Raw genomic sequence first — 26249 nt, forward strand, 5'->3', positions numbered from 1 at the left:
AGAGAGAGGCTGGAGAAGTGGACAGAAAGAAGGGAAGGGAGAGGAGATGAGCTGAGCTGAGAGTTGGGAGGAGGTGGACCAAGAGATGTTCACATTATATGTTACCTACATGCACCCATGCGGAGCCATGGGGAAAAGGCTAGTTGAAACTATAGTGTAATCTGAATTTCCATGTTATGAATTCTGTGAATGGTAAGACAGATCTACAGGAGTTTTAAGAAAAGGAATGGATGAAGGAAAAGCCACTGTTCAGAAACAGCTTTCACCACCCTTGTGACTTGCATAGTTTACTTTTTTTATTTATTTGGTACCACTTTCTCAATACTCATTTGAGTGCAGGGAGTCACTATATATAGTCACCTGTGGAACTGTACTAAAAATAAACCTGCATTCCAGTGCAACAGAGTGCACTGCGTATCCAATCATTAATGGGGACAAGCTGGGTTGTGTACACTGCTCAGGCTCATTTAAAGCCTAGACTATGCCTGCGTTGTCAATTTATGGGAAGAAAGCTTGTCAGCACAGGAAGTTGCATGCTGAATTGGTCTACACCATAGTGACACTATTCAACAGTCAAGACATAAAACCTGGAGGTCTGCTTCATAATGATCACCTACACTCAATAACACAAGCTTATGACAACAAGCTACAAATTGTGTCAGAACTGAGAGTTGACACTGTGAAGGTAACTGAGATGGCTGTGTAGATCTATGCAGTATGCAACCATCTCCACTTGTTCACTTTGACTTCTAGGCCTGCATTATAAGCATTATCTAGAATGGTATAAACCTGACAGCATCATGGTGCCCAAAGGTGGTGGGTAAAGGAATACTGTGAATGGAACCTGGATTGATGATGTCAGATTTTCTTCACCATCAAGTTCAGGATTTGTCTAAGTGTTGTAGGAGAGTGTGGAGGCAGGTTGGTAGGTACCCATACATGTCTCTGGCATGCAGTCCATGGGTTTGGCATTAAGATTGGTCAATCACATTCTGGACTGGTACTATGTATAGACTGTGGACACCTCTCATTGCTATGAAAGGTAATTTGAGGGCTGTGTAGTTTTGAGACAGGGTGTTCAAATCCATTGTCTAGACCTAGAGTCAGTATATCAGTGATGGATTTGCATTTAAAGATCATAATGTACAAGCACTCCATAACAGCTGTGTGAAATCCTTCCTCCACAAGGCAAAGATTCTACTGAAAGGCTTGAGCATATATCATGGGCAGCATGTCAAGAAGGATCCAAGCAGATTACAATGCATGGTAGCAGTGTAATACAGTTATGAATGTTACACAGCAGTAGGTTTTTGATTTGATGTGCACTTTCAAAGAGAGTGCCATTATTTTGTTTATTGTTTTGTTTTTATTTCACAATAAAGTAATTTTTTTATGTTACAAATTTGTGGATGTGCAGATGGTGCAAAATTTTTTGAGTACTTATTGCCTTTCTCACTTCATGTTTCTCCTTATCTTTCTCACTCTTAACTTGTTAAGATATTCTTATTTAAAGTATCAGCATCAATTTTTAAACAAATACTTGGTAAATTACTCCCTTTAACACTACTGACCAGCTCTAAAAGTTTAGTTATTAGTAGAAGACTTAATAAATTCATTAATTAATAATGCCACCACTGAATGATAAAAAACAATAATCACTACTTTTGTGTTAAGCTTAGTTTCAAACTACCATTATTTACACAATGTTTTATTCAAATGATGTTTCCATGCTTCAGTTAAAGTTTTTGAGCTGAGAATCTATGTTTGATGTATAAAGCTATTCACTGATTTTTCATCTCTTCCAGCATGAGAAATATATCTTGGATGGATACCTAAGTAAAATAAAGGAAAAGCAACAACTCACCTATAGCTAACTTGTGTGTGGTGCACAGAAACACCCAAAAGAAAACAATATTTATACTAGTTTTTGAGCTCTTGCTCTTACTATAGTAGAAGTACACACAGACTTCCAAATGCACGTGCCCATGGATACTGCGAGGCTGGCCATCTACATCTACATCGACATCTATAATCTGCACACCACTGTGAGGTGCGTGGCAGAGGGCACCTCCAACTGTACTGGCTATTAGAGTTTCTTCCTGTTCCATTCATGTATGGAGCATGGGAAGAATGATTGTTCGAATGCCTCTGTGTGTCCAGTAATTATTCTAATCTTATCCTCACAATCCCTATATGAGTAATATGTAGGAGGTTGTAGTATATTCCTAGAGTAATCATTTAAAGGTGGTTCTTGAAACTTTGTTAATAGACTTTCTCAGGATAGTTTACGACTTTCTTCAAGAGTCTTCCAGTTCAGTTCCTTCAGTATCTCTGTTACATTCTCCCATGGATTAAACAGCTCTATACATCTAGACCGTCTAAAGAATATTCATCATAGTTGATTGGGGACAATGCAGCTTTTTATTATAATAAAAATAAATAAAAGAGGCTCAGGGTGCAGGAATATTTTTGTATTTATCTATTGTATGAGAGATTTTCAAAGATAAATTGGCAATGACAGTTTGACAGTTATGGGTACATCATCTATGATGTCAGAGGTTGCCGATAATAGTGGCTGGTGCGATGATGCAACAGCTTCTTTGCAACCTACGACCACATGTTTTCAATGGGTGAGGGATCTCTAGGATGTGATAGCCAGTGTATAGTTGAATGCCCTCCACATCAAGATAGTTAGCATGGGAAATATGCATTATAATGGTATCCTGTTGAAGTAAAATGTCACAGAGCCTCAAAGATATAGCAAAGCTGCTTGCTTACATCAGGAATACACCGATAAACCAAAGCATTATGGCCACTGCCCATTGTGATGGATGCCACCTGGTGGCATTGTGGGCACATGGTGTGGTAACAAAAATATGTAACCACAGCAAACATGGAAGGGGGGATCACCTTAGTGAAGATATGGGCTGCAAATGGGGATATCCATTGAGATAAGCAATTTTGACACAGGGCGGATTATTATTACACAAAGCCCTTGAATGAGTATCTCAGAAATGGTGAAGCTGGTTGAATGTTCATGTGCTACTATCATGAGAACCTGCAGGAAGAGGTAGAAGGGCAATGAAACCACCACCATGTGCTAAATGGTTGGACATTCACAAGTCTTCTGCTGCTCTGGAAAGTATGATAGATGATGATCTGCTGAAAGGGTATAATGCTGATGCATACGCAAGTGTTTTGGAGCACACTGTTCATGGTACATTGCTGACTATGGAGCTCCACAGCAGACCATCCCTACATGTTCTCATGTTGACCCAACAACTTCATCAGTTATGATTACAGTGGGCACAGGACCATTGGGATGCAACTGCCAATCAATGGAAACATATTGGCTTTCCAGGTGAATCACATTTTTGCTACACCTAGGTTGAAGGTCTCTACAAATACCATCACTGAGGTGAGCACCAACTTGAAACATGTAGCCCCCATGGACGCAGACTGGTGGATGCAGTATTATGCTATGGGAGACCTTCTCCTGCACTTGCATGGGATCTGTGGTAGTAATTGAAGACATGTTGACTGTTGCGAACCATCTGCATCTCTTCATGCTTGATGTCTTTCCCAACAGCAATGTCACCTTTCAGCAGTATAATTGTCCATGTCTTGGTGCCAGAACTGTGCTACAGTGGTTTGAGGAGCATTATGATGAACTCATGTTGATGTCTCAATGAACAAATTTGCCTGATGTAAATCCTACAAACATTTGGGTTGGTGTCAGGCACCATCACCACATATGCAAATCATTGGCTCATAATTTATGCAAATTAAGTGGCCTGTGCATAGACATCTAATGCCACATACTTCCACAAACCTACCAATAAAGTCAGACCCCTGATACACAGAATCAGTGATGCATTTTGTTCCAAGTATGAATGAACAAGCTGTTAAGCAGGGTGTCATAATGTCTTGGGTCATCCTGTATAATGCCTGCTGTCCATATTAACAGTTACGTGAGCCAGAGGTGATCACATTGTGTATCTAATTGCACTCAGGCAAATACAGTCTGGCAGCCTTAAATCTCCCAAGAGCCTCTGCACAGGGATATATCTATCATTATGCTATTTTAGGAACCAGGACTCATCTGAAAAATGACGTGGTGTCCAGTGTTCTTGTCACTCACCACTGTCAGTGCAGCACTCTCTGCTGTGTGTTGAGGGAAGCTGTAGCAATGTCACTTTGCTGACAGTCTGTGGTGTTCCAGACATCAGTGTACTGTCTATGTGGATCCTTGTTTTGCTGCAAACAAACCGATTTGCATACTCAAGGTATGTGACATGGCTGTTTGATGCTGCACCTCTGTCCTCTTGACTGCTAGTGGCACAAGGACATTGATAGCATATTCAGATGTTAGCTGCGGGACCCAAGCCAATGTGAGCAGCTATATTGTGGAATGATAAAATCTGGCCCCTTAACATAAAACCCTGAGTTATCTCATTTTTATGATTCTGACAGAAATTTAAAATCCTGAGTGTATGCGGGTAACTTAAGAACAGACTTTCAATAAAATACACCCTCCTCATATCCATTTCAGCACTGATAGTTACATGTTTAGCTATTAGTGAGCATCTAGCACTACATTCATATTGGGCTATAGTTGAGGTAAAAATAAATGTCATGTGACTAGAGTCTCCTGTTGGTAGACTGTTCGCCGGGTGCAGATCTTTCGGTTTGACGCCTCTTTGGTGACTTGTGCTTTGGTGGGGATGAAATGATGATGATTAGGACAGAACAACACCCAGTCCCTGAGTGGAGAAAATCTCTGACCCAGCTGGGAATCAAACCTGGGCCCTTAGGATTGACATTCTGTCATGCTGACCTCTCAGCTGCTGGGGGTGGACTTTAGTTGAGGTGGTTCCTATTAGCTATCGTCTTTATTGTGTGCTGATTTGGAGATGTATTCGATTAGGCTCAGATATGGTGAGCTGGGAGGCCAGCACATCAATAGCAACTTGCTGCAGTGATATTCAAACCGCTCCACCACTCTCCTGGTCTTGTGACATTGTGCATTATCTTATGAAAAATGCCATTGCTATTAGGGAAACATGATCATCACGAAGAGGTGTACGTGGTCTGCAACCAGTGTATGGTACTCCTTGGCCATCATGGTGCCTTGCATGAGCTCCACTGGACCCATGGATGCCCATGTGGGTGTTCCCCAGAACATAATGGATCTGTGACCAGCTTTTCTCTGCCCGCAGTAGGAGCTGTTCCCCTGGAAGATGACAGTTTCATGCCCTCCCATTGGTATCATGAAGTAGGTATTGGGATTACTCAGACCATGCAAAGCTCTGCTACTGTGACAATGTCCAGTTCTGATTGTAACTTGCCCATTTCAGTCATAGTTACTGATATTATGGTGTTAACATTAGCACGAGCATGGGTCATTGGTTGTAGAGGCCCACCATTAGGAGTCTTTGGTGTACTGTGTGTTCATGCGCACTTGTATTCTCCCTAGCATTAAAGTATCTAAGTCTGATGTTAGTTTCGCCACAGTTCACCAGCTGTCGTGTTTTACCAGTCTGCCCATCCTACGACATCCAATGTCTTAATGAGGAGTGGCTGCCCAACCCCATGATGTCTGGGTGTGATTTCACCTTAGTTTCACCATGAGTTGCAGTCACTCATCACAGCACTCCTCAAAGACCTGAGAAGTCATACAGTTTCCAAAATGCTCATGCTGACCTTCCAGGCCATCACAATCTGCCCTCAGTCAAACTTGGATAGATTGCACGCCTTCCCCATTCTGCACATGGACAGCATGCTCACTGATATTAAATGCACCATGTGTGTGTCGGAATAGCAGTCATTCCTCACTATGTGATGCTGCGATCGCCTGGATGGGTTCATATCAATAGTAGGTTGGTGGTCATAATATTTGGTTGATCAGTGTACATCCACAGTGCTCAAGCCAGCTCCTCCAAGATTTACGTTCACAGCAAACTGCTGTAAAATACATGTTTAGACTTCATAGCTACACAGAAACTAAAGCATGACTTCAAGTTACAGGCTATTTTAGTCAAAGTCTAGGGCACAATTATACTTGGGATTTTATTATTGGTGACCTTCAAAATTTTGTAACTCATTATTTTGAGCTTTAAAAGCGGCCTTTATATGTCTGTATGTAATATCATTCATTATAAGACGTTTTTCATTTACAAAATATTTTTTGAAACTTAATTTGGAAAAAAAAAAGTGAAAGGGCTAGAAAGGCCACTATATTATCACTGTCGAATTACATGTGTTGGTAGACATTCCTACTTCTTACATAACATGATCTAACAAAGAACTGATATTAAAATATGATTTGTGAATGAGAAACCCACAGCGTAATCTTTCTTTATAGACAGAATGCAAATAGCTTTACTGCTACCTACTTTGTGTGATTGTGCTGAAATTCTAACCATTTCCACATCCAAGCTTATAGTACACCTCATGTCATTTTTATGTTTGTTGCATGCCTTCTTCTCAGTGGTGGAATTTTAATGGCCAGCAATGTAATACTCCTAATTATCGGTGTCTGCGATTGCCATTACAGTTGAGTTGGCGTAAGTTGATCCCTGTCTGCTGGCAATGCTATTGCTAGCTTTCAGCTACAAAGTGCAAATGGTTGTAGGAGAAAACAGTAGCTGCCTATAGAGTTCCAGCAACACTGAGATGTTGCCATAGAGGCATATACAAAATTGCATAATGTGATTGGTTGCAGTATTCATCAGGAGCTGCTTTGCCCAGCCCATTGCAACTATTAGGTATCTTTCTACACTGACTCAACTATAATTATAATCTGTTGTTCGTATGTGTTACAGAGGTAGCTAAATGTGGCTCTCCACTATTACAGAATTAATGGAATGTGACTTGTGAATGAATTACATCAGTAGTGCTCAATATATTCCCAAGTAGGGCAGTTGTTTTAAGCACCACATCTGTGTTGCCTGCTTCAGTTTCAGGATGAACCAGTAACAAGCTGAACCGCAATACAGGTGGAAGTTTTAGAAGATTTTAATAATTTTTGTCACCATGAGACTATGAATTCAGATACTTTTAGTAAGTTTGAGAACACACCATTCTTATGTATATGCTCTGCATCAAGTGTTATCTCCTAAACATTCACAGACAGAATACTACAGTTAATTTCCCACATAAATGAGTTGTTGAAGGTGCTTACATCTACATTTGGACTGACAACTGCATTATGAAATAAGGTAATTTATTTTGTGATGACTGCACCCTTCTTATATTATTTGGTAGTACAAGTAGCTGAATATTGAAATACGTCATCCCTGGTAACAGCTGAATGAACTCATGAACTTGTGTTCAACTTTCATCTGAAAAGATCTACTTTCCTTTGTCACTCAAACTAGTGCATAATTCACTCACATTCACAACATTTTGAAGGTAAGTGAAGCCATATGGCATGATTGGCTGGGAGACCCTGATGACCTAGTCACGTTTTCTTCACAATGTGTGAGAGTTGTGTGTTAAGTGTATCTGTTTAGTGTAGGTGACTGTACTGGGAGTGCATATTGTGGTGTCATGCTAATGATGTCTGATGATGAAGAGAGGCTGAAACCCAGTGCTTGAACACAGCCACCTACTCTTGAGTTTCTTCCACTGTAAGGATTGTCAGTCAATTGCCATCATACAAGTGTGCATTATAGATCTTGGGTACAAAGGGTGACGCAACAATATGTGATCTGCCATAAACCAAATATGTGTCCAACATTTTGCTCTAGATGAACCCTAGTTTCCCAATCTTCAATCTATGAACTGAAACTTGACAGTTAATTTACTCCTGGCTGATCCTATGCAGTGGTCCTGTTTTATAGCTCCGTACATTGCCATTCCCGTGTATCTCTACAATATTACAATTCCTTCCCCCTTTATTCAAATTTGTGTTTAATAAGACACAGCTTTACTTCAATATGGCAACCTTCAGGAACAAAGGAAAACTAGAGGGGCACTGAAGCCACATTTTATGTCAGTCGGCATTACTAGTTATCTAGTGTTGTAAACATTTTCATATAATCGATCACCCCCTACATTTGAAATCATTGCCAAACAGATAATTCATGCAGTCACACTTGTAAATAAAATGAAGAAAACATACTCATAAGAACTGCTACTTACACGTGCAGTACCAGTGGAAATATCATGTCTTCATATTCTCGCAATCCGGGAGGCAAGTGAAACCTTACATGAGCATGGAAACCATCAGCAACTTGGACTTTGAATGTTCTCACCTGTGAAGCATTGCCATAGGTAAGTCAGACAAAAAACTGCACAATAAACCTTATGATAAATTATATTTTTGTTGGACATACTTTGATGCATTATTTCCTACTTATTATGGGTAATTTGGGTTAATATAAAGAAATGATTTCCCGGTGCAACAACTGTCATAAGTATCATTACACTTAATTTCTTGCTTCACATTCCACATATACATCTACATCTACATCTATAATCTGCAAGCCACCCAACGGTGTGTGTGGCGGAGGGCACTTTACGTGCCACTGTCATTACCTCCCTTTATGGTTCGCAGGAAGAACCTGTCGGAAAGCCTCCGTGTGTGCTCGAATCTCTCTAATTTTACATTCGTGTCTCCTCAGGAGGTATAAGTAGGGGGAAGCAATATATTTGATACCTCATCCAGAAACGCACCCTCTCGAAACCTGGTGAGCAAGCTACACTGCGATGCAGAGCGCCTCTCTTGTAGAGTCTGCCACTTGAGTTTGCTAAACATCTCTGTAACGGTATCATGCTTACCAAATAAACCTGTGACGAAATGCGCCGCTCTTCTTTGGATCTTCTCTATCTCCTCCGTCAACCTGATCTAGTACGGATCCTACACTGATGAGCAATACTCAAGTGTAGGTCGAATGAGTGTTTTGTAAGCCACCTCCTTTGTTGATGGACTACATTTTCTAAGGACTCTCCCAATGAATCTCAACCTGGTACCCGCCTTACCAACAATTAATTTTATATGATCATTCCACTTCAAATCGTTCCGCACACATACTCCCAACTTTTTTACAGAAGTAACTGCCAGTGTTTGTTCCGCCATCTTTTTAATCATACAATAAAGGATCCTTCTTTCTATGTATTCGCAATACATTACATTTGTCTATGTTAAGGGTCAGTTGCCACTCCCTGCACCAAGTGCCTATCCACTGCGGATCTTCCTGCATTTCGCTACAATTTTCTAATGCTGCAATTTCTCTGTATACTACAGCATCATCCGCGAAAAGCCGCATGGAACTTCCGACACTATCTACTAGGTCATTTATATATATTGTGAAAAGCAATGGTCCCATAACACTCCCCTGTGGCACACCAGAGGTTACTTTAACATCTGTAGAAGTCTCTCCACTGAGAACAACATGCTGTGTTTGCTAAAAACTCTTCAATCCAGCCACACAGCTGGTCTGATATTCCGTAGACTCTTACTTTGTTTATCGGGCGACAGTGTGGAACTGTATGAAATGCCTTCTGGAAGTCAAGGAAAATAGCATCTACCTGGGAGCCTGTATCTAATATTTTCTGGGTCTCATGAACAAATAAAGTGAGTTGGGTCTCACACGATCGCTGTTTCCGGAATCCATGTTGATTCCTACAGAGTAGATTCTGGGTTTCCAGAAATGACATGATACACGAACAAAAAAACATGTTCTAAAATTCTACAACAGTTCAACGTCAGAGATATAGGTCTATAGTTTTGCGCATCTTCTCGACGACCCTTCTTGAAGACTGGGACTACCATTTGTTGAGAAGTAGCCAGTCCTATCCTCTTAATGTATGAAGTACAATAATAACCTGATGATTGTTTAATTATAGTAATTAACTGAAATATGGCATTGTAGATGCTTCACACAATGGCCTGTGTTGGTATGAACTCTTACTTCACAACCAGGTCGTAGTCATCTCAGGTTTTAGTCCCCAGAATGTTACATTGGCAAAGGCTCTTAGTTGTTTGTCATTAATAACTGACAGGAAACAGAAGTGTTATATTACTCATTCTTTCTTATTTAATAGATTCATTCTAAAAATTGGCTACTTGGTCTTCGACCATTAAGTGGATACAGAATATTTTGTAATTATAACATACATCTTTAAACAAACAATTTTTACGTGTAAAGTGAAGTGTGTAAATATTTTGTATGTGTTTTTAATACATTGATGGAAAATTCAGGATGGAATATTTATATAAGGCTAAATCGCCTCCCACCAAATAAAAATAGTACTAATGACTAAATACGAGGGTCAGTCAAAAAGTAATGCCTCCTATTTTTTTTCTACGTTTAATTGTCAGGAAATTTAAATGCAATTACATAGGTTGAAAACCACAACATTGAGGATCATTTTGTCATTTTTCAATGTAATCTCCGCCCATCTCTACAGTTTTGGTCCATCTTTGAACAAGGGCATGTATCCCAGCACGGTAAAAATCACAGCCCTGCTTCCTAAGCCATTGACGCACGGATGTTTTGACGGCCTCCTCATCTTCAAAATGAATCCCACGATGAGCTTCTTTTAGTGGCCCGAACAGATGGAAGTCTGATGGTGCCAGGTCAGGGCTGTATGGGGGATGAGGCAAAACTTCCCATCCAATTTTGACAATCTCGTCAGAGGTGTGACGACTGGTGTGTGGTCTTGCATTGTCATGCAAAAGAAGAACATCTGCCATTGATTTTGTTGGGCGAACTCGCTGAAGACGTGCTTTAAGTTTGTTGAGGGTTGTGACGTATTGAACAGAATTTATTGTGCATCCCTGCTCCAAAAAATCAACCAGAATCACACCCTCTGTATCCCAGAAAACTGTTGCCATAACTTTCCCTGCCGATCGCACAGTTTTGAATTTTTTCTTCCTCGGCGAGCTTGTGTGACGCCACTCCATTGACTGCCTCTTTGATTCGGGTTCAAAAAAATGCACCCATGTTTCGTCCCCAGTCACAATTTTTTTCAGAAACTCATCTCCCTCCAAACGGAAGCGCTGCAAGTGTTGGGAGGCTATTGTTTTCCTTGCCTCTTTATTCTGATCGGTTAACATTCTTGGAACCCACCGTGCACAAACTTTTGAGTACCCCAATTGTTTAATAATCGTGATCACACTGCCTTTACTAAGAGAAATAATGCGACACACTTCATCTGCAGTCACCCGACGGTCACCACGAATGATGTCATCAACTTGCTGAATGTTGTGTGGAGTCACTGCACTCACCGGCCTGCCGCTCCGCTTTTCGTCAGTCAACGGTGTTTGCCCTTCAGCTTCCTTACAACGACGAACCCATCGTCTAACAGTGCTGACATCCACTGTCACAACACCATACACCTTCTTCAGTCTTTCATGAATGCGTATGGGCGTTTCACCTTCTGCATTCAAGAATTCAATCACACAACGCTGTCTCAAACGAACATCGATGTCGGCCATCTTACAAACTTCTGCTGTGCTGCCACGTGTTGACACAGAAAGTTACTACTGCAGTGGATTGCAGAAGAAGGTTTGAGGAATGGCGCCAAATTCAAATTTTTCACGTAACTTAATTTCTTTAAGTAGAAAAAAAATGGGAGGCATTACTTTTTGACCGACCCTCGTAAAAAGAGACCAAAGAGTATTGGTAGACAGAGAGAGAAAGAGACTGTGTGTGTGTGTGTGTGTGTGTGTGTGTGTGTGTGTGTGTGTGTGTGTGTGTGTGTTTGGGGAGGGGGATATGCACACATTTGTTTTTCTCAATTTTAGGCTGTGTAATATATCTGATTGTGTTGCCTATGTGAATAATGCTAATGTAAAACACATTTAAAAATGTAGCTAACTATTTTCTTTGAAAAATACCAATGTAATCAAATAAATATTGCATTAGTGATAAGAGGAAACATCAGACACTTAATACAACTTTGGAAGTACAACTTTTTTTCATAGTATCACTTTTACTTCCATTAAACCTGTTAACCAGCCAGGAACTAGTACTCCTCTAATCAGTCAGTATCACCCTGGCCTTGAACAGCTCAACCATGCCCTTTACTGGGGTTTCAACTACCTCGCATTGTGCCCTGAGATGAGGGCTATCCTGCCCAAAATTCTACCCACATCCTCCAAAGTAATGTTCCACCACCTACCCAACTACAAGAATATTCTTGTTCATCATTATTCTAATCCTGCTTCCATTCCTGCACCCCATGGGTCATTCCCTTGTGGTCACCCGAGGTGGAAGAACTGTCCCATATACCCATCCCCATCGCAGTCCAGTCATAGACATTTTCTATTCAATATAAGTCAAGGAGATGTGTGAAATCAGCCACGTTATATATCACCTTTGATGCAATTACTGTAAAGCATTCTTTGTGGGTGTGACAAATAAACTGTGGATCCTCAGGATCCAGTTGCCAGACATGCTCCACACTACAAAACAAATGACTTCAATGGCTGCTTCACCACAAGGACCATTTTGATATCCCCTTTCAGCACAAGTTTCTCTGAACTACACTAACAGGAACTGTCTCTCCAACACATCCTGCATCCTTGCAATTCCCCTGGCCTAAAGCTCTGCCAATTTGTTCCCTCACATTTACTTTTGCTTTCTCTGTTCTGTCCATATCATTCCTCCTCTGTAAAGATCATGCACTGCCTTCCCCCACCACTCTTCCTCTTCCCCCCCTCCCCCAACCATGCGAGTATTCTCTCTCTCTCTCTCTCTCTCTCTCTCTCTCCCTCTCTCTCTGCCCCCCCTCCCCTCTCCCTCTCTTTTCTGCCTTGCTCTCCTCTACTCCATTTTCAACGCTTCCCTCCCTCCCCTCTCCCCTGCCTGGCCCCCTCTTCGTTTTCACATTTGTCTCCTCCCTCTCTCCCTCCCCCCCCCAATCAGTCCCCCCCCTCTCCCTCTTCCTACATCCTACATCTGTTTTTTGAGGTACCCTCTGTACTTTTTACATATTGTTGTATGGCCATGAAGTCAGTTGTCCAGACACCTGTGTCTTTTCCACAACCCCCCTTCTTGCATCCTTCCGTACCCCCCTACCTACCTTCATCAACTCAGGCAACAACATTAAGAAACTGGGCACCTGTAGCAGTAATTTATCTTTAAGTATTGTTCCAACTGCAATTTCCATTATGGAACTTTGTGATTGACAGATTGCAGTGGCAAGTGGGATGACAGGTGGTGGACAGTGTTGCAGTTTTGGAGCCACTAGACGTGATAACACTCTACCTGTGATTGACATATAACTTACTGGGTTAAATTTAGCTGGAATGAACACAAATACAATTAAGCAGTGTAATGATAGTTTACTGTTAATGCATCATGAATGTCAAATTTCTATGATTTGCTTGTCTTTTATTAATGTTCAACATAACTTGTTTTACATCCCTCAAGTTTCTCCTTCTTGATGGAATCTATGGAACATGAAATAATGAATCTCACTATGAGAGGATGAGAATTCTTGTCATTTGATCTCAAGTTCTTTTGTGAATGGGACTGCTGCCCATATTTGCACAAAATACTCTGAAGAATCAAAATGATTTGTTGTGGTGCTAAATGTTTTGTGTTCAGTGGATCAGTGAATAACAGAGTTACAAAATGTGATAAACCTTACAAAGGGCTGCCTACATGCTACTCTTGTTCATGATAAAGAGCAGATGCTGGCAACACATCTTCCTGTCAAATTGGAGGCCACCAGTGGGAGGACAGTGTGGTAGCCAATGAACAGCTGCTAGCCAGATACATCTGAATGCTACTAAATTATGAATTGATCTTATTTTGTGGATGGACTTTCTTTCACTTTATGCTTTTGCCACTTATGTACTAAATACATATTTTCACCTTTTATGTTGAAATGTTATTACCGATTTCATCTAAAATTAAAATATTGGTTATGGTGTCAAAATCATATTGATTATTGCAGGAGTTTCTTTTTTTAATGCACATACAGCTGTTTTACATTGTCTGTATTGAAATACTACTAACAATTTTGTTTGAAAGACAGAGTCTATGTTGTGGTGTTAGACTGATCTGTAGCTCAGCCTGAGGTCTGGATTAACAATATTATAAAATGATAGATTGCTACTTACCTTAAAGATGACACTTTGAACTGTAGAAAGGCACAGCAAAAAAAAACTGTTACACACTGAGCTTATGGCCAATATCTTCTTCAGAAAGGAAACATACAGACATTCTCACAAGCAAGTGGACCCCATACAGACATGAGTTCTAGCTCTTACCGATCTGGCCACAATGTAATTGCATCAGATAGAAGCAGCAATCTACAGTGGCAGGTGAGGGGGTACAGGTGTGGGGAGAGAAGTGAGTGCTGCTTTGTAGAGCATGCAGGGACTAGATGGTGGCAAGACAAGGCAAGGTGCAGAGTTGAGTGGCTGTGGAGGAGGGAACGGGGAGGGAAAGGGAGAGCAGAAAAGGAGAGGAGCAAAGAAGATGGAAAGACTGGTGGGTGCATTAGCAGAGAGCAGTGCATACTGAGAGTGAGGGAACATGAAATGGGAGGAGGTGATAGGACAGAGGGGACAGAAATTATTGGGTGGAGGGTGTGAGGACAGTAGGTTACCGTAGGTTGATTCTGGGAAGATTTTTGGAGTGGAGAATTTGTTGTAAGGATAATTCCCATCTATGCAGTTTAAAAAACCTGGTGATCGAGGGGTTGTGAAGCAGTCTTTGAAATCCAGCATGTTATGTTCAACTGCATGTTGTGCCACAAGGTGGTCCAATTTGCTCTCAGCCACAGTTTGGCAATGGCCATTCATCCTGGTGGACAGTTGATTGCAACACATTTGGTATATGATGTGGCCACTACCACAGGTGGTCCAGCATCTGGTCGGGTTGGATAAGCCTGTGACAGGATTGGAATAGGAAAAGCTGGGTGGGTGGACTGGACAGGTCTTGTGCCTGGGTCTTCCACAGAGATATTATTGCTGTGGCCAGGTTCTGGGACTGGGAGTAGCATAGGGATGGACTAGGATGTTGTGGAGACACCATCTCCATAAGTTAACCAGCCTTGTGACGTCCTTCTGCTGCCTTGGGGCACCACTACCCAAACATGATCCTATTGACAGTGTACCTTCTCATAAGCCCCTCATTGCACTCCGACCCTACCTAGCTGACCTGTCCAACATGCCGCATCCCCTTAAACTCCCCACCAGCACTCCAATATATCCAGAACTGAAACAATCTGCAGAACATTGTTGTTAACATTTCCACCAAAATCCTCAGCCCCACAGAAGGTTCAGTTCTATTCAGTGCCTCACCTTCAGCCACATTGTTGGACTTGTCTAAGACCTACTCTCCTTCTCCTGATCCCTGTAGTGGAAACATTTGTTTGCCACCAATCCTTCCAACCAAAACCAACCTAATCCCAGTTCATACCACCATCCAACTGCGATCCTCCTTCCCTCCCATGTAACCAAGTCCTGGTCAGCTTCCAGCAATTCCTTACCTCTAACCTCTCCTCACAAGCCTTCCCCAGGTGCCTTCCTAAGGGCACCAACTTTTCAGCAGAAGAAAGGACAACCATACACAGCCTCAAAACAGATCCTCACCTAAATACCCTACCTACAGATGAAGGTTCCACCACTGTTGTTACGAATCCCAGTGACTACCTGGAGGAAGCCCTCTGCCAATTGTCTGACTGCTTCACCTATAAATGCTGCAATGTTGATCCCATTCTAGAAGTCCTTAAGCCCTTCCCAGAATCTCTTTCCTAAGTCCATTTCCCTTCTCTCCCCTATGACACTCTGCACACCCACCTTCTACATACTCCCCAAAATTCACAAATCTAGCAATTCCATTCCAGAAGTCCAACATAACCTGCTTCAAGCCTTCGGCCCTTCCCAGAACCTCTTCCCTAAATCCATTTCCCTCTTCACCCCTATGATACCATGCACACTCATCTTCTACATATTCCCCAAAATTCAAAGACCCACCAACCCAGGACTACCCATTGTAAATGGTTATTGTGCTTCCATTGAAAGAATTTCGACCCTCATTGAGCTACACCTGCAACCAACTGCCCAAAATCTAGTGTCTCACATGAAAGATACTAACCACTTCTTTCAATAACTCTGCACCATCCTCACACCTTCACCTCCTGGATACGTACATCACTGTGATGCCACTTTCCTAAAAAACAACATCCTTAACAGCCATGGTGTTGCTGCTACTGAAGTCCTTCAGACTCCAAACCCACTACCTCATTCTTCAACACCTTACTAACTTGATCCTAACACACATTTAATTCTCCTTTGAAGGGAAGGTAAACAAACAAATCTCTGACACAGCCATGAGTACTTGCATGGTATCCTCTTACACCAACCTTTTATAGGCCATCTAGCCTTCCAAAACCCCAGACTCCTGGTCTGGTTCAGGTTCATCGATGGTATTTTCTGAGCTGAACTCAGGGCCATTCCTTCACAACCTCAATGCCTTCTCTCCCATCTGCTTTGCTTGGTCCTCCTCAACCCAGTGTGTCACCTTCCTAGACATTGATCTCCTCTTCTCTGATGGCTCCATCTACTCTTCTGTCTATATTAAACCCACCAACCACCAACCGTACCAACAACTGCCATCCCTTCCACACAAAAAAATCTCTCCCATATGGCCTGGGCACCTGGGGGACAGAGTATCTGCAGTGGCAAGATGTCTCATGCCCAGTATGCTAAAGGTGTCACAAAGGCATTCAGAGACAGGCATTATCCCCCTGACCTAGTCTGCAAACAGATCTCCTGTGCCACATCCCTGCACACATCTATCCTCCCATCACCCCTAGGAATCAGCTACAAAGGAGCATCCCCTTTGTACCCAACACCACTCCAAACTGAACCATCTACCATCAAGCTCTGAAATGAAGGACATCCTTCCCACTCTAATCTCCACAATATGCTAGTCCATCCCTATACCAGTTCCAATCCCAATCCCAACCCCTTATCACAGAGATCATACCTCTGTGGAAGACCCAGGTGCAAGACTTGTCCATTCCACCCACACAGCACTTCACATTCCAGTTCTGTCACAGGCTTATCCTCTTCCAACAGAGGCTGCGCCACCTGTGAAAGCAGACATGTCATGTCATAGACCTGGTACAATAATTACACCGACTTCTGTATTTGAATGACTACCAACCAGCTGTCCATCAGGATGAATGGCCATTGCCAGACTGGCTGAGAGTGAAATGGACCACTCTGTGGTGCACTCCCCTCCACCACCAGGTTTACTGAACTGTGTAGATGGGAGTCATCCTTATAACACATTCTCCACTCCCAGAATCATCCTGGCCTTGACATATGGTAGCCTACTGCCCCCATACCCTCCACACAATAGTTTCCAAGAATTGTACTCACAACACATTTTCCACTTCTGAAATCATCCTGCCCTTAATCTATGGTAACCTACTGTTCCCATACCCTCCAGCCAACAGTTTTCACCCACTCTGTCCTATCGGCTCCTCCCAATTCATGCCCCCTAACCATCATTGTGGACCACTCTCTGCCAACATATCCACCAATCTTTTCCACTTCTCTGCTCCTCACCTTGCACACTCTGTCAGACAATGGTCACTTCTCTCCCCTACCAGTACTCTGCTATCCCTTCCCCCTCCCCATCTCATTCTAGATTGCTCCTTCTGTTTGACACGGTTGAATTCTGGTTGGAGCAGCCAGAAATAGTGGTCACGCGTGCTTGAGGTGTGCTTGCTTGTGAGGATGTGTGTGTGTTCCGCTTCTGAAAAAGGCTTTGACCAACAGCTCAGTATGTAACAGTCTTTTCATTGTGCCTGTCTACAGCTCAACATGCCATCTTATTGTGAGTAACAGTTTATCCTTTTCATGATATTGTTGACATTCCAACCTGGACTTCCCATTATTTGACAACTGGTTGTGATTTGGTGAAGTGAACAAATTTGAAGGTAAAATCTATGTTGAGGAGTCAGCCTGACCAGTAGCATCACTGTTCTATGTTAGCTAGTTAACTGGTAGTTTTATTTTCTATTATTTTATGTTTACATGTGGCAAGTGACATGACATAAAATGACAATGTGCAATAAAATCATAAAATGTAAACTCAATGTCATATTATTTTCTGTGTTTTTGACCCTGCAAAACAAAGCATTTTCTTCAAAAATTCAGATTGGTTGTAACTCTAGCATCCAGTTCATAAGGTAGTTGTCATATTAAGTACTTAATATTTCTAGTGTGAATAAAATGAAATATTGTTATGCTATTGGCTAAACAATTCAGCTGTTCTGCTATCATAATTTCCATTGATTGCTCACGACAAGTTTTACCAACACACACTTCACGGTTAGAGCATGAACAGGTCTGCATTAAGTTTTACCTGCCAGTGCTATGTATTGTAAATTGCATGCAAAATCCAATGGACAGATAGAGATAATTTCGTCAAAGTCATACGAGATCTGTCAAAAATATTCCTGAACTTTGTCCACAAAATTTTTCTACACTTACCTTTTACTTATTGCGCATGGCCTCCTTCAGAATGCTCTCCTACACAACTGATACACTACTCCCAATGTCATTTCATTTCCAGAAGCAGTTGTGGTACATTTCTTGCTGGATTCTGTGAAGTTCCAACTGCGAATTTTCTTTTATCTTATCTATCATTGCAAATCTTTCTTCTTTTAATGTTTTTTTTCTGGAGAGTACCAAGGATGAGGCAGCATAGTGATTTTGTTTTTTGTGCAATAGTGATTCACCAACAGGGATGAACATGCTGGTGTGTTATCGTGATGCAAGAGCCACGAATTGTGTCCACATTTCAGCCCATTTTCTTGCAGGTGTTGCAACACTTTGATAGTACCACTGATTAACCATTTTGTCCCTGTGTCACAAATTCATAGTGAACTAATCCTTTAAAATCAAAGAAAACTATCAGCATGATTTTGACATTTGACGTGATATGATGAGCCTTTCCCAAACCACTGTGAAGACTGAACCTTGGTCTCAGCATCTCAACCTGCATCATTTGATGTGTCCTTGTAAAGGTGTTTCTTGAGTTTCACACAAAATTTAATGCAGATGCATTGCTCCTCTAACTCTGCCATCTCGAAATTCATAAACTGTGCGACAAGATGTCTTACTCAGTACAGCACTGAACAATAACTAAAAGACATACAACAATGAAATTTCTGGCAGTTTAGGGATGCCAACTGTATTTCACTCCAACATACCATTGTTGCAAAATTATGAATGTTCCAGAATTTTTTGAACAGAACTCGTATTAGGAATGAACAGCTTACACCTTTTTGGGATGTTATACAAGTCAATTACAACCGTATCTTTGGCCTTGATATCCTTGTGAAACAATTCTTTTCAGTTATTGTTTTATATGTACACTTCTCAGTGAGCCAGGTGGATGATTCACTGTTTAGTTGACCCTTTGTAAGATTGGACACAAATTCCATATTATTATGGGGAAAATATGAATTCAAAAAGTTTATTGAATTAGCTAATACCAATTGACAAACACAGCAGCATGACAAATGCTTTTGTTCTTTGTCTACACATTTCTGAAATTTTGTTAGCATAAGATGGTTCAGTGGCTGTTTGCAATTATAAAGCATAACGTAATGTAAAACTGTACAGTTACAAAACTGTGCTGTGAATCTTCATTGCTTTTTTATGATGCAGGCTACTTATTATTATATCAATATATTAGGTGACATAGAATTAGTTAAAAATTAGGCATAAGATTTCTGTCATACTTACTTGAGGCATAGCCATTTTTGCCAGTCTGTCTCTTAAAGAATTTAGGGAATCCAACATAGCAATTCTGGTGTTTGACAGTGCATCGACCAAGACATGAAATGGTGGATCGGGCCCTAGGCATTCCAGGACATAATATCTAGGTGACAGGCCTGGGCTGAAGTGAGGTTGCACAAACAGGCACACCCAGTCCAAGTCACTAGTTTCATTGCTGTACAAAAACACAACAGTTGTGATAGTAATGGTAAAGAATATCAGTAAAATTTTCATCAGAGATGTGAACAATCATGAGTCTAAAAAAAAGTATGTACAATAAATATTACAGGGAGAATTTAGGGGAAGTATTGAATCAGCCTTTTTTATAAAGGAAATCAACAAAAATCAAAGCAATTAGTGGGACCCTTGGAATAAAGAAATCATTGTATTGTTTTCAGTATCTAAAAAGTCAACCTCATGAAAACTGAAATTAAAAAAATAATTTGACATAAAAAAATTACTCATTGCTTAAGGCTATTCTGTTCAAAAAGAATATTATTCTAGATTTTTGATGCTGCTGGAAACTTGTTTCATCTCTGAAGGCTCTCATAAATATGTTTAATAAAAGTTATAGTGTATCTTTTTTATCTGCCGAAGCTCCAGAAGTGCAGAAATTGGTCTCAGTGAACCAAATGTATTCTGATACTTTTGTAACTACTGTAACATAGTACTTACTAGTACAGTAAACTATTTTTAGTATTGTTTCCTTTCAGACTTACTTTATTTATGCATTCATTTACCTGTTTCATTTCTGGTCTTGTACTTTGAGCATTGTTTATTAACTTTGTAGCGAACAAGCAATTCATATGGAATGTTGGTGGCTTCTTGTCATTATTAAAATCCCTAATGTGTGGGATGCCAGAATTGCCAGAATTTTGCAGAATCTGTCTACAAGGAGAAGGAAAAAATTTCTTGACCTGGTGTGGATGTATGTTGATATGAATGAAACTTAGATTTTTTCATTGATATATGTTATAAAATAATGCATTTCAATGGATCAAGCTGATCTGTACAAGTGTTTTGTTTGTATGTTCTCTTTTATCACCTATTTATTTATTTAGTTTTTTAATGAATAAACTCGAATACTGCACTATTATGAATGTCAACATTTCAGGCAATTTCTTGGCAGTGAAAATTCATCCAAAGTCAGTGAAGATCTGGAAGGATTCCACACCATTTTCATCAGAAGGGAAGTGTGTCAGTCTGTAATAAATTGTGGTTTTACTTCTCTTGAAGTTGATGCAAATGAAAGCCTTCTCAAAATGTTTCTCCTTTTGGTCATTCTGCATGAAGCATTTATATTTAATGATTACTGAATGTATCCAGTATAAACCATACAAATTCACTCAACATGTTAGAAATGGATGACTTATTATGCAGCTATACAATGTATGTAAAATGACAACATCAGTTGTATGTAAAATGACATCATCAGTTGCATGGAAAACACTTAAAGATGGATCAATAAATCAAATCAGGACAAAATGCTACTGTGGCTGGAACAGTAAAGAAAGAGTACAATCGGTAACTTATGATGTGTGAAATAACTGACAAAATAGGCTTATCAGAACAGCAGCCATGGTGCGCTTTATATGAACAATTATCAATGAAAAAATTTGCCACATTTGATGAATGCTGACAAAAAATAAAATGTGAGAATGATTCCTTGGCATTGTTTGGATCATTTGAAGAAGAACAAACTGATTTTGTGTATTAATTTCTTTCTGTGACTGAGATGCATATCCCTCACTCATGATTAAAGAAAGTGGGAACCAAAGCAGATGCTGGCTTAATCAAGGAATTTCATTTGCCCTAAATGTTATGGCTAATGCTTTCTGGACTGCAAAAAAAGGAGACTCTTCCTACTGATTCCCAGGCAAAGGTTAAAGAACTAATGGGCAATTATTGTGCAATTCTCCTGGGTCAGCTTGATAAAAAAAATATGGAAAAAAGGCCTGGATTTGAAAAGGTCACTGAAACTTTCCACAAAGGCACTTTGCAGTGGGAAACTGGACAGGTCTGAAATGGGAATTACTTGAACTGATTGACTGCTGTGTCGGTTCTTGGTAAAATATTTTATACATTATGAATGAAAGCTGGTTTTGTGAAATAAATAATAAACATTGTAGAATATTACAGCAGTGTTGTGTGTGTTTTCATTCATAGTGAGAATTGCTGGAACATCCTCTTTTTCATTAGATTTTGCACCTTATCATTTCCACCTAAGCCGCTTATAAAGAAATTTGTGACGGGAATATGTTGTGAGTCTCATGGTGAGGTTATCACAGTCATAAACGGGTATTTTACAGAGCTTCCAGAATCTCAGTTTTGAAATGGAATCTACACACTGTGTAAACATTACGTAGAGTTCATTGACTTAAAAGGGGATGATCTCAAACATAAGTGCAATATTTCTTGTAAAAGCAGTTCCTTTCATTGTCAAACTGGTTTGCATAAATCCGGTCAATGAACGTTAACATATGAATTCATTTTTTGTCTTTTGGTGTCAAGTACTACCTCTTTTTGTAGTAGCATAGTAGGGATGATGACATACAAAAGATGGAGGAAAAGGAATATGTGAAATGAGTGTTTGTAATTTGAATTTAAAATAAATTATTTGAAATTTACAAAACAGTACATAAGTAAACCAACAGTATACAGAATGTTTCTGCGATAATGATAAGAAACTTTCTGGGATGATATCCAGAGCAAATGTATCAATCAGAGATAAGGAACAGTAGCTTGATATGCTTGAGTTGAAAGTTACAAAATCAAATATACAATCTACTGAGGTAACTTTGTCAATGGGATATGAAAACCTACGAATCAATTGCTTATTTCTAGCATGAACTTACTATGATTCAATAAAATTACAAAACCACCAAAGTTGCACAGAAGTTCATTTTTATTTAAATGGTGACCAGTTTTGGGCCTATGTAATCCATTATCAAGCCAACCACATAAGTCCCACATAACATTGTGGTGTGTGGACATTTGGCCACAATGCTTGTGCAAGTGGTCAAGTGCAAAATATTATTTATGTATGTCCAGTGCTTCATGTTTTTTTTGCTGCTTGCAACACTGGGCAGTTGTACATAAATAGTATTTTGCACTCAAGTTTGTCATACAAGCCATGTGGCCAGTGTACACCTATTATGGAGTCATGTGGGGCTTATGTGGATGGCATGATAATGGGTTACAAAGGTCTGAAACTGGTCACCATTTAAGTATTTCTCAATTTTCATAGCTTTTCAGTTTTTAAGTAAAATGAAAACAGAAATTAAAAACGTATTTAAGTCTGAGACCAATGAAAACTGAAAGCCAACTGTGTAAAATCATTCATTATAATTATGCACAACTTTACAAGCAACTAATCTAATCTTTTTTTTCAAATAGTATCTACAGATGATGGAGTTTGTAAAAGAAAAGCTGTAAGATCTCACCTTCTTGAAATAGATCTTGCTACAGTACCATACCATTAATAAAAATGTAGTAATGTAAGATAGCGTACAGCATGAGCCAATTAAACTATGAAACTGTTAGGTATTGAACTGTGATGGTTTAACTCCCATTATACCAAAATAAATTTGATGTACAGAAAATTGAGCTTTCATGTAATAAACAAGAAATAATGAAGAAAGCATGAGTGACATTTAATTTATTACATGGGTCTTACTTGTGCAAGCCAATGAGGTGTTACTATTAATTGATAAGTGAAATGTAAAGCATAATTCAGCTTCTATGAAAATGCTTCATATTAAAAAAAGTCATGTAACTCCCATAATACTGTTTAGGAAAACTTATTAGAGAGACAGGTAAATAGATATACTTATAAATATATAGATATGTATGTGTGTGAGGACGAGGGCTGGGAGGGGGATAAGGGATTTGGGTTTAGAGAGTATAGCTATAATGTTATATTTATAATGTGCTCAAAGCAAAGCAAAAGTTGCAGGGGTCATGACAAACTATAATAACTCTTTCAGAATATTCTTTTCTTTTTCATAGTAGTTCATAGTAATTTAATTAAAAATGTTGTTCTAACTTCAGAACAGGTCACTTACGTGTTGTTACTGAGAACTGTTGCAAATATATTTTGTTTACCTACTCCAGTAATTATTTTAGATTTCATCACACTTATGAATAAAAGAATGTCAATGGGTGGATGTCACATTTGCTTCAGATCATTGTATAACAATACTGAGACAGATCTGCATAAAGTAACAAACAAAAGAAATTAAGTAAAAAGGCTTAGAAAAATGCCATTGTTTTTATTCTGTTTCAGCATAAACTACATTTGTGTGTAATAAATTAGACAACTACTTCTACAGCTCCTCATTTAATTTATGGGCTAATATCTATGAATGAAGGTGGCACACAGCCATGAACAGCAGAAAAATAGACTTCCGTCAGTGTTCCAGAGGCAGTTTAGCTGCATAGCTTATTCAGTGGCTGGTGGCAGTCAAAAGTGCTCTAACTACATTATGAAAAACTGAAGCTGAAACAAAGCAGATACTTCATATGTCGTATTCATTTTTTTTTTTTACCACTTCTGCTTGTGCTTCCTCATTGGTGGTGTCTTATTCTGTCTTCCTGATGATTTTGCAGAATTGCAGGGATTCAACTCATGGTACCTTCAAATACAGACATTTACAAAAATTTACAAAATTTCTTAGCATCATTTACTTGACTCACTTGATCACATAACAAATTAAATAAATGTTGTTTCTGGTTACTCTTAAACAACATTACAAATTTTACATAGTGTAATATTTCTGTCAAATAACCAGGTTCTTCTGTTAACAATGGAACATACCATCAGAGATTTTGATGGCTTAATTACATTTTCAGTGATAATTTCAAAATACTTTAATACTGCAGTTACTAGCCCATTTTAGAGATCAGTAGCATGGTATGATATAACTCTCGTTTGGGAATTATGAAATATTTTAAGTGGACCTGAAAATGTTGTTAAAAACCTTTCACCTACACCAGTTGCACCTCTCAAAAAAATAAAAATAAAAATTAATCAACTTATTGGTGAAGGAACTATTGCTTCTCTGACCACTACTGTAGAAATGGAAGGACAGAAATGCTTGTTTGGTATACTACATCTACATCAATGTTTATAATCTGCAAATCACTGTGAAGTGCATGACAGTATGCACTTGTTGCTGTACCAATTATATTGGGATTTTGTGTGTTTTCTTTATGTGTAGAGTGTGTGAAGAATGACTGCTGCAATGCCACTGTTCCCACTGTAATTACTTAGGTGAAGAAGAACTTCTTAGCTGAGATCATTATAAAAACTTTATTGTAGATAACCAGTTTTGATAAAACTAAGTTACCATCTTCAGATTTTCATAAAGATTATTACAAACATCTTTTGCTGGATACATTCAAAAACTTTCCATTGAATTTCCAGGTTCATAAAACATGAAATGAGTGATGCATTGGCATGTCAAAATTAAAATTACTATGTTCATCACAATTTGCCAAAACATCATTCCTATAACATAACACATCATGCCCAACAGGGCACAACAAGGCCCTACTTCATTATAGGTAACTGCATCATCCAGTTTGAGGTTTATTGTCTGCATGGCCTTTAATATCCAATATGAACACAGCAACACACACACACACACACACACACACACACACACACACACACACACATGACCACAGTCTGTCTGCTGAGGTCAGACTGTCTTCAGCAGCCAGAGACTGTGATCATGTGTGTAATACTGTAATTATTCCATCCTGGATTTTCCATTTTTTGATTTTGCACTATTTAGAAATCTTATCAAGATTTATCTGATCATTTCTGCAGATTTTTCCAGACCCTACTTCATTTAGGTAACTTTATCCTCTGCAAAAAGTTTGAGGTTTATTGTCTGCTAGGTCATTAACACACAATATGAACAGCAGAGATGACTGTGGTGCACCTGAAGTTACTTTTACATTTGCTGATGACTCTCCAGCCAAGATAACATGCTGTGTCCTCTCTATCAAGGAATACTCAGTCCAGACACAAATTTCATTTGATACCTCATACTGTCATACTTTCAGTAATAGATGCAGGTGTGGTACTGAATCAAATGCTTTTCATTAGACAGAAATTCTGCATCTACCTAACTACCTTGATCCCTACCTTTTAGGATGTCATGTGAGAAGAGTGCAAAGGAGGAGCTCATTCTGTTTGAGATATGTCTTTACATCTGAGTGCAGAATATGTTCTAAGATTTTACAAGTGGATGTCAAGGATACTGGATGGTAGTTTTGTGCCTCACTCCTCCTGCTGTCATGTAGATGGATGTGGCATACGCATTCTTCCAACCACTAAGCATGGCTTTTTGTTGAAATTATTGTGGTTAAAAAATGAGCTAATTCAGCTGCAAATGTAATGATATTATTCCTTGATGCAGTCAGTACTCAGAAGTATTTTACTAAAAAGAAAAGAGCTCCAATGCAGGAAATG

At 39.6% G+C, this 26249-nt stretch overlaps 1 protein-coding gene across 2 annotated transcripts in view; it reads right to left on the reverse strand.

Moving 5' to 3' along the window:
- LOC126091972 (inactive dipeptidyl peptidase 10-like) overlaps positions 1-26249 on the reverse strand; it is a 1178675-nt gene that overhangs the window by 42142 nt on the left and 1110284 nt on the right. The window contains exons 12-13 of one of the 2 annotated variants that reach the window (XM_049907324.1): positions 19736-19943; positions 8146-8258 (exon numbers count right to left, since the gene is read on the reverse strand). In XM_049907324.1, coding sequence (XP_049763281.1) covers positions 8146-8258; positions 19736-19943 — 321 coding nt within the window. Of the gene's footprint in view, positions 1-8145; positions 8259-19735; positions 19944-24079; positions 24403-26249 lie in introns of those variants that run through there. The other variant, XM_049907325.1, reaches the window with a different exon arrangement.

Source organism: Schistocerca cancellata, chromosome 7 (genome assembly GCF_023864275.1).
Source record: "Schistocerca cancellata isolate TAMUIC-IGC-003103 chromosome 7, iqSchCanc2.1, whole genome shotgun sequence".
NCBI classification, from domain to species: Eukaryota; Metazoa; Arthropoda; class Insecta; order Orthoptera; family Acrididae; genus Schistocerca; species Schistocerca cancellata.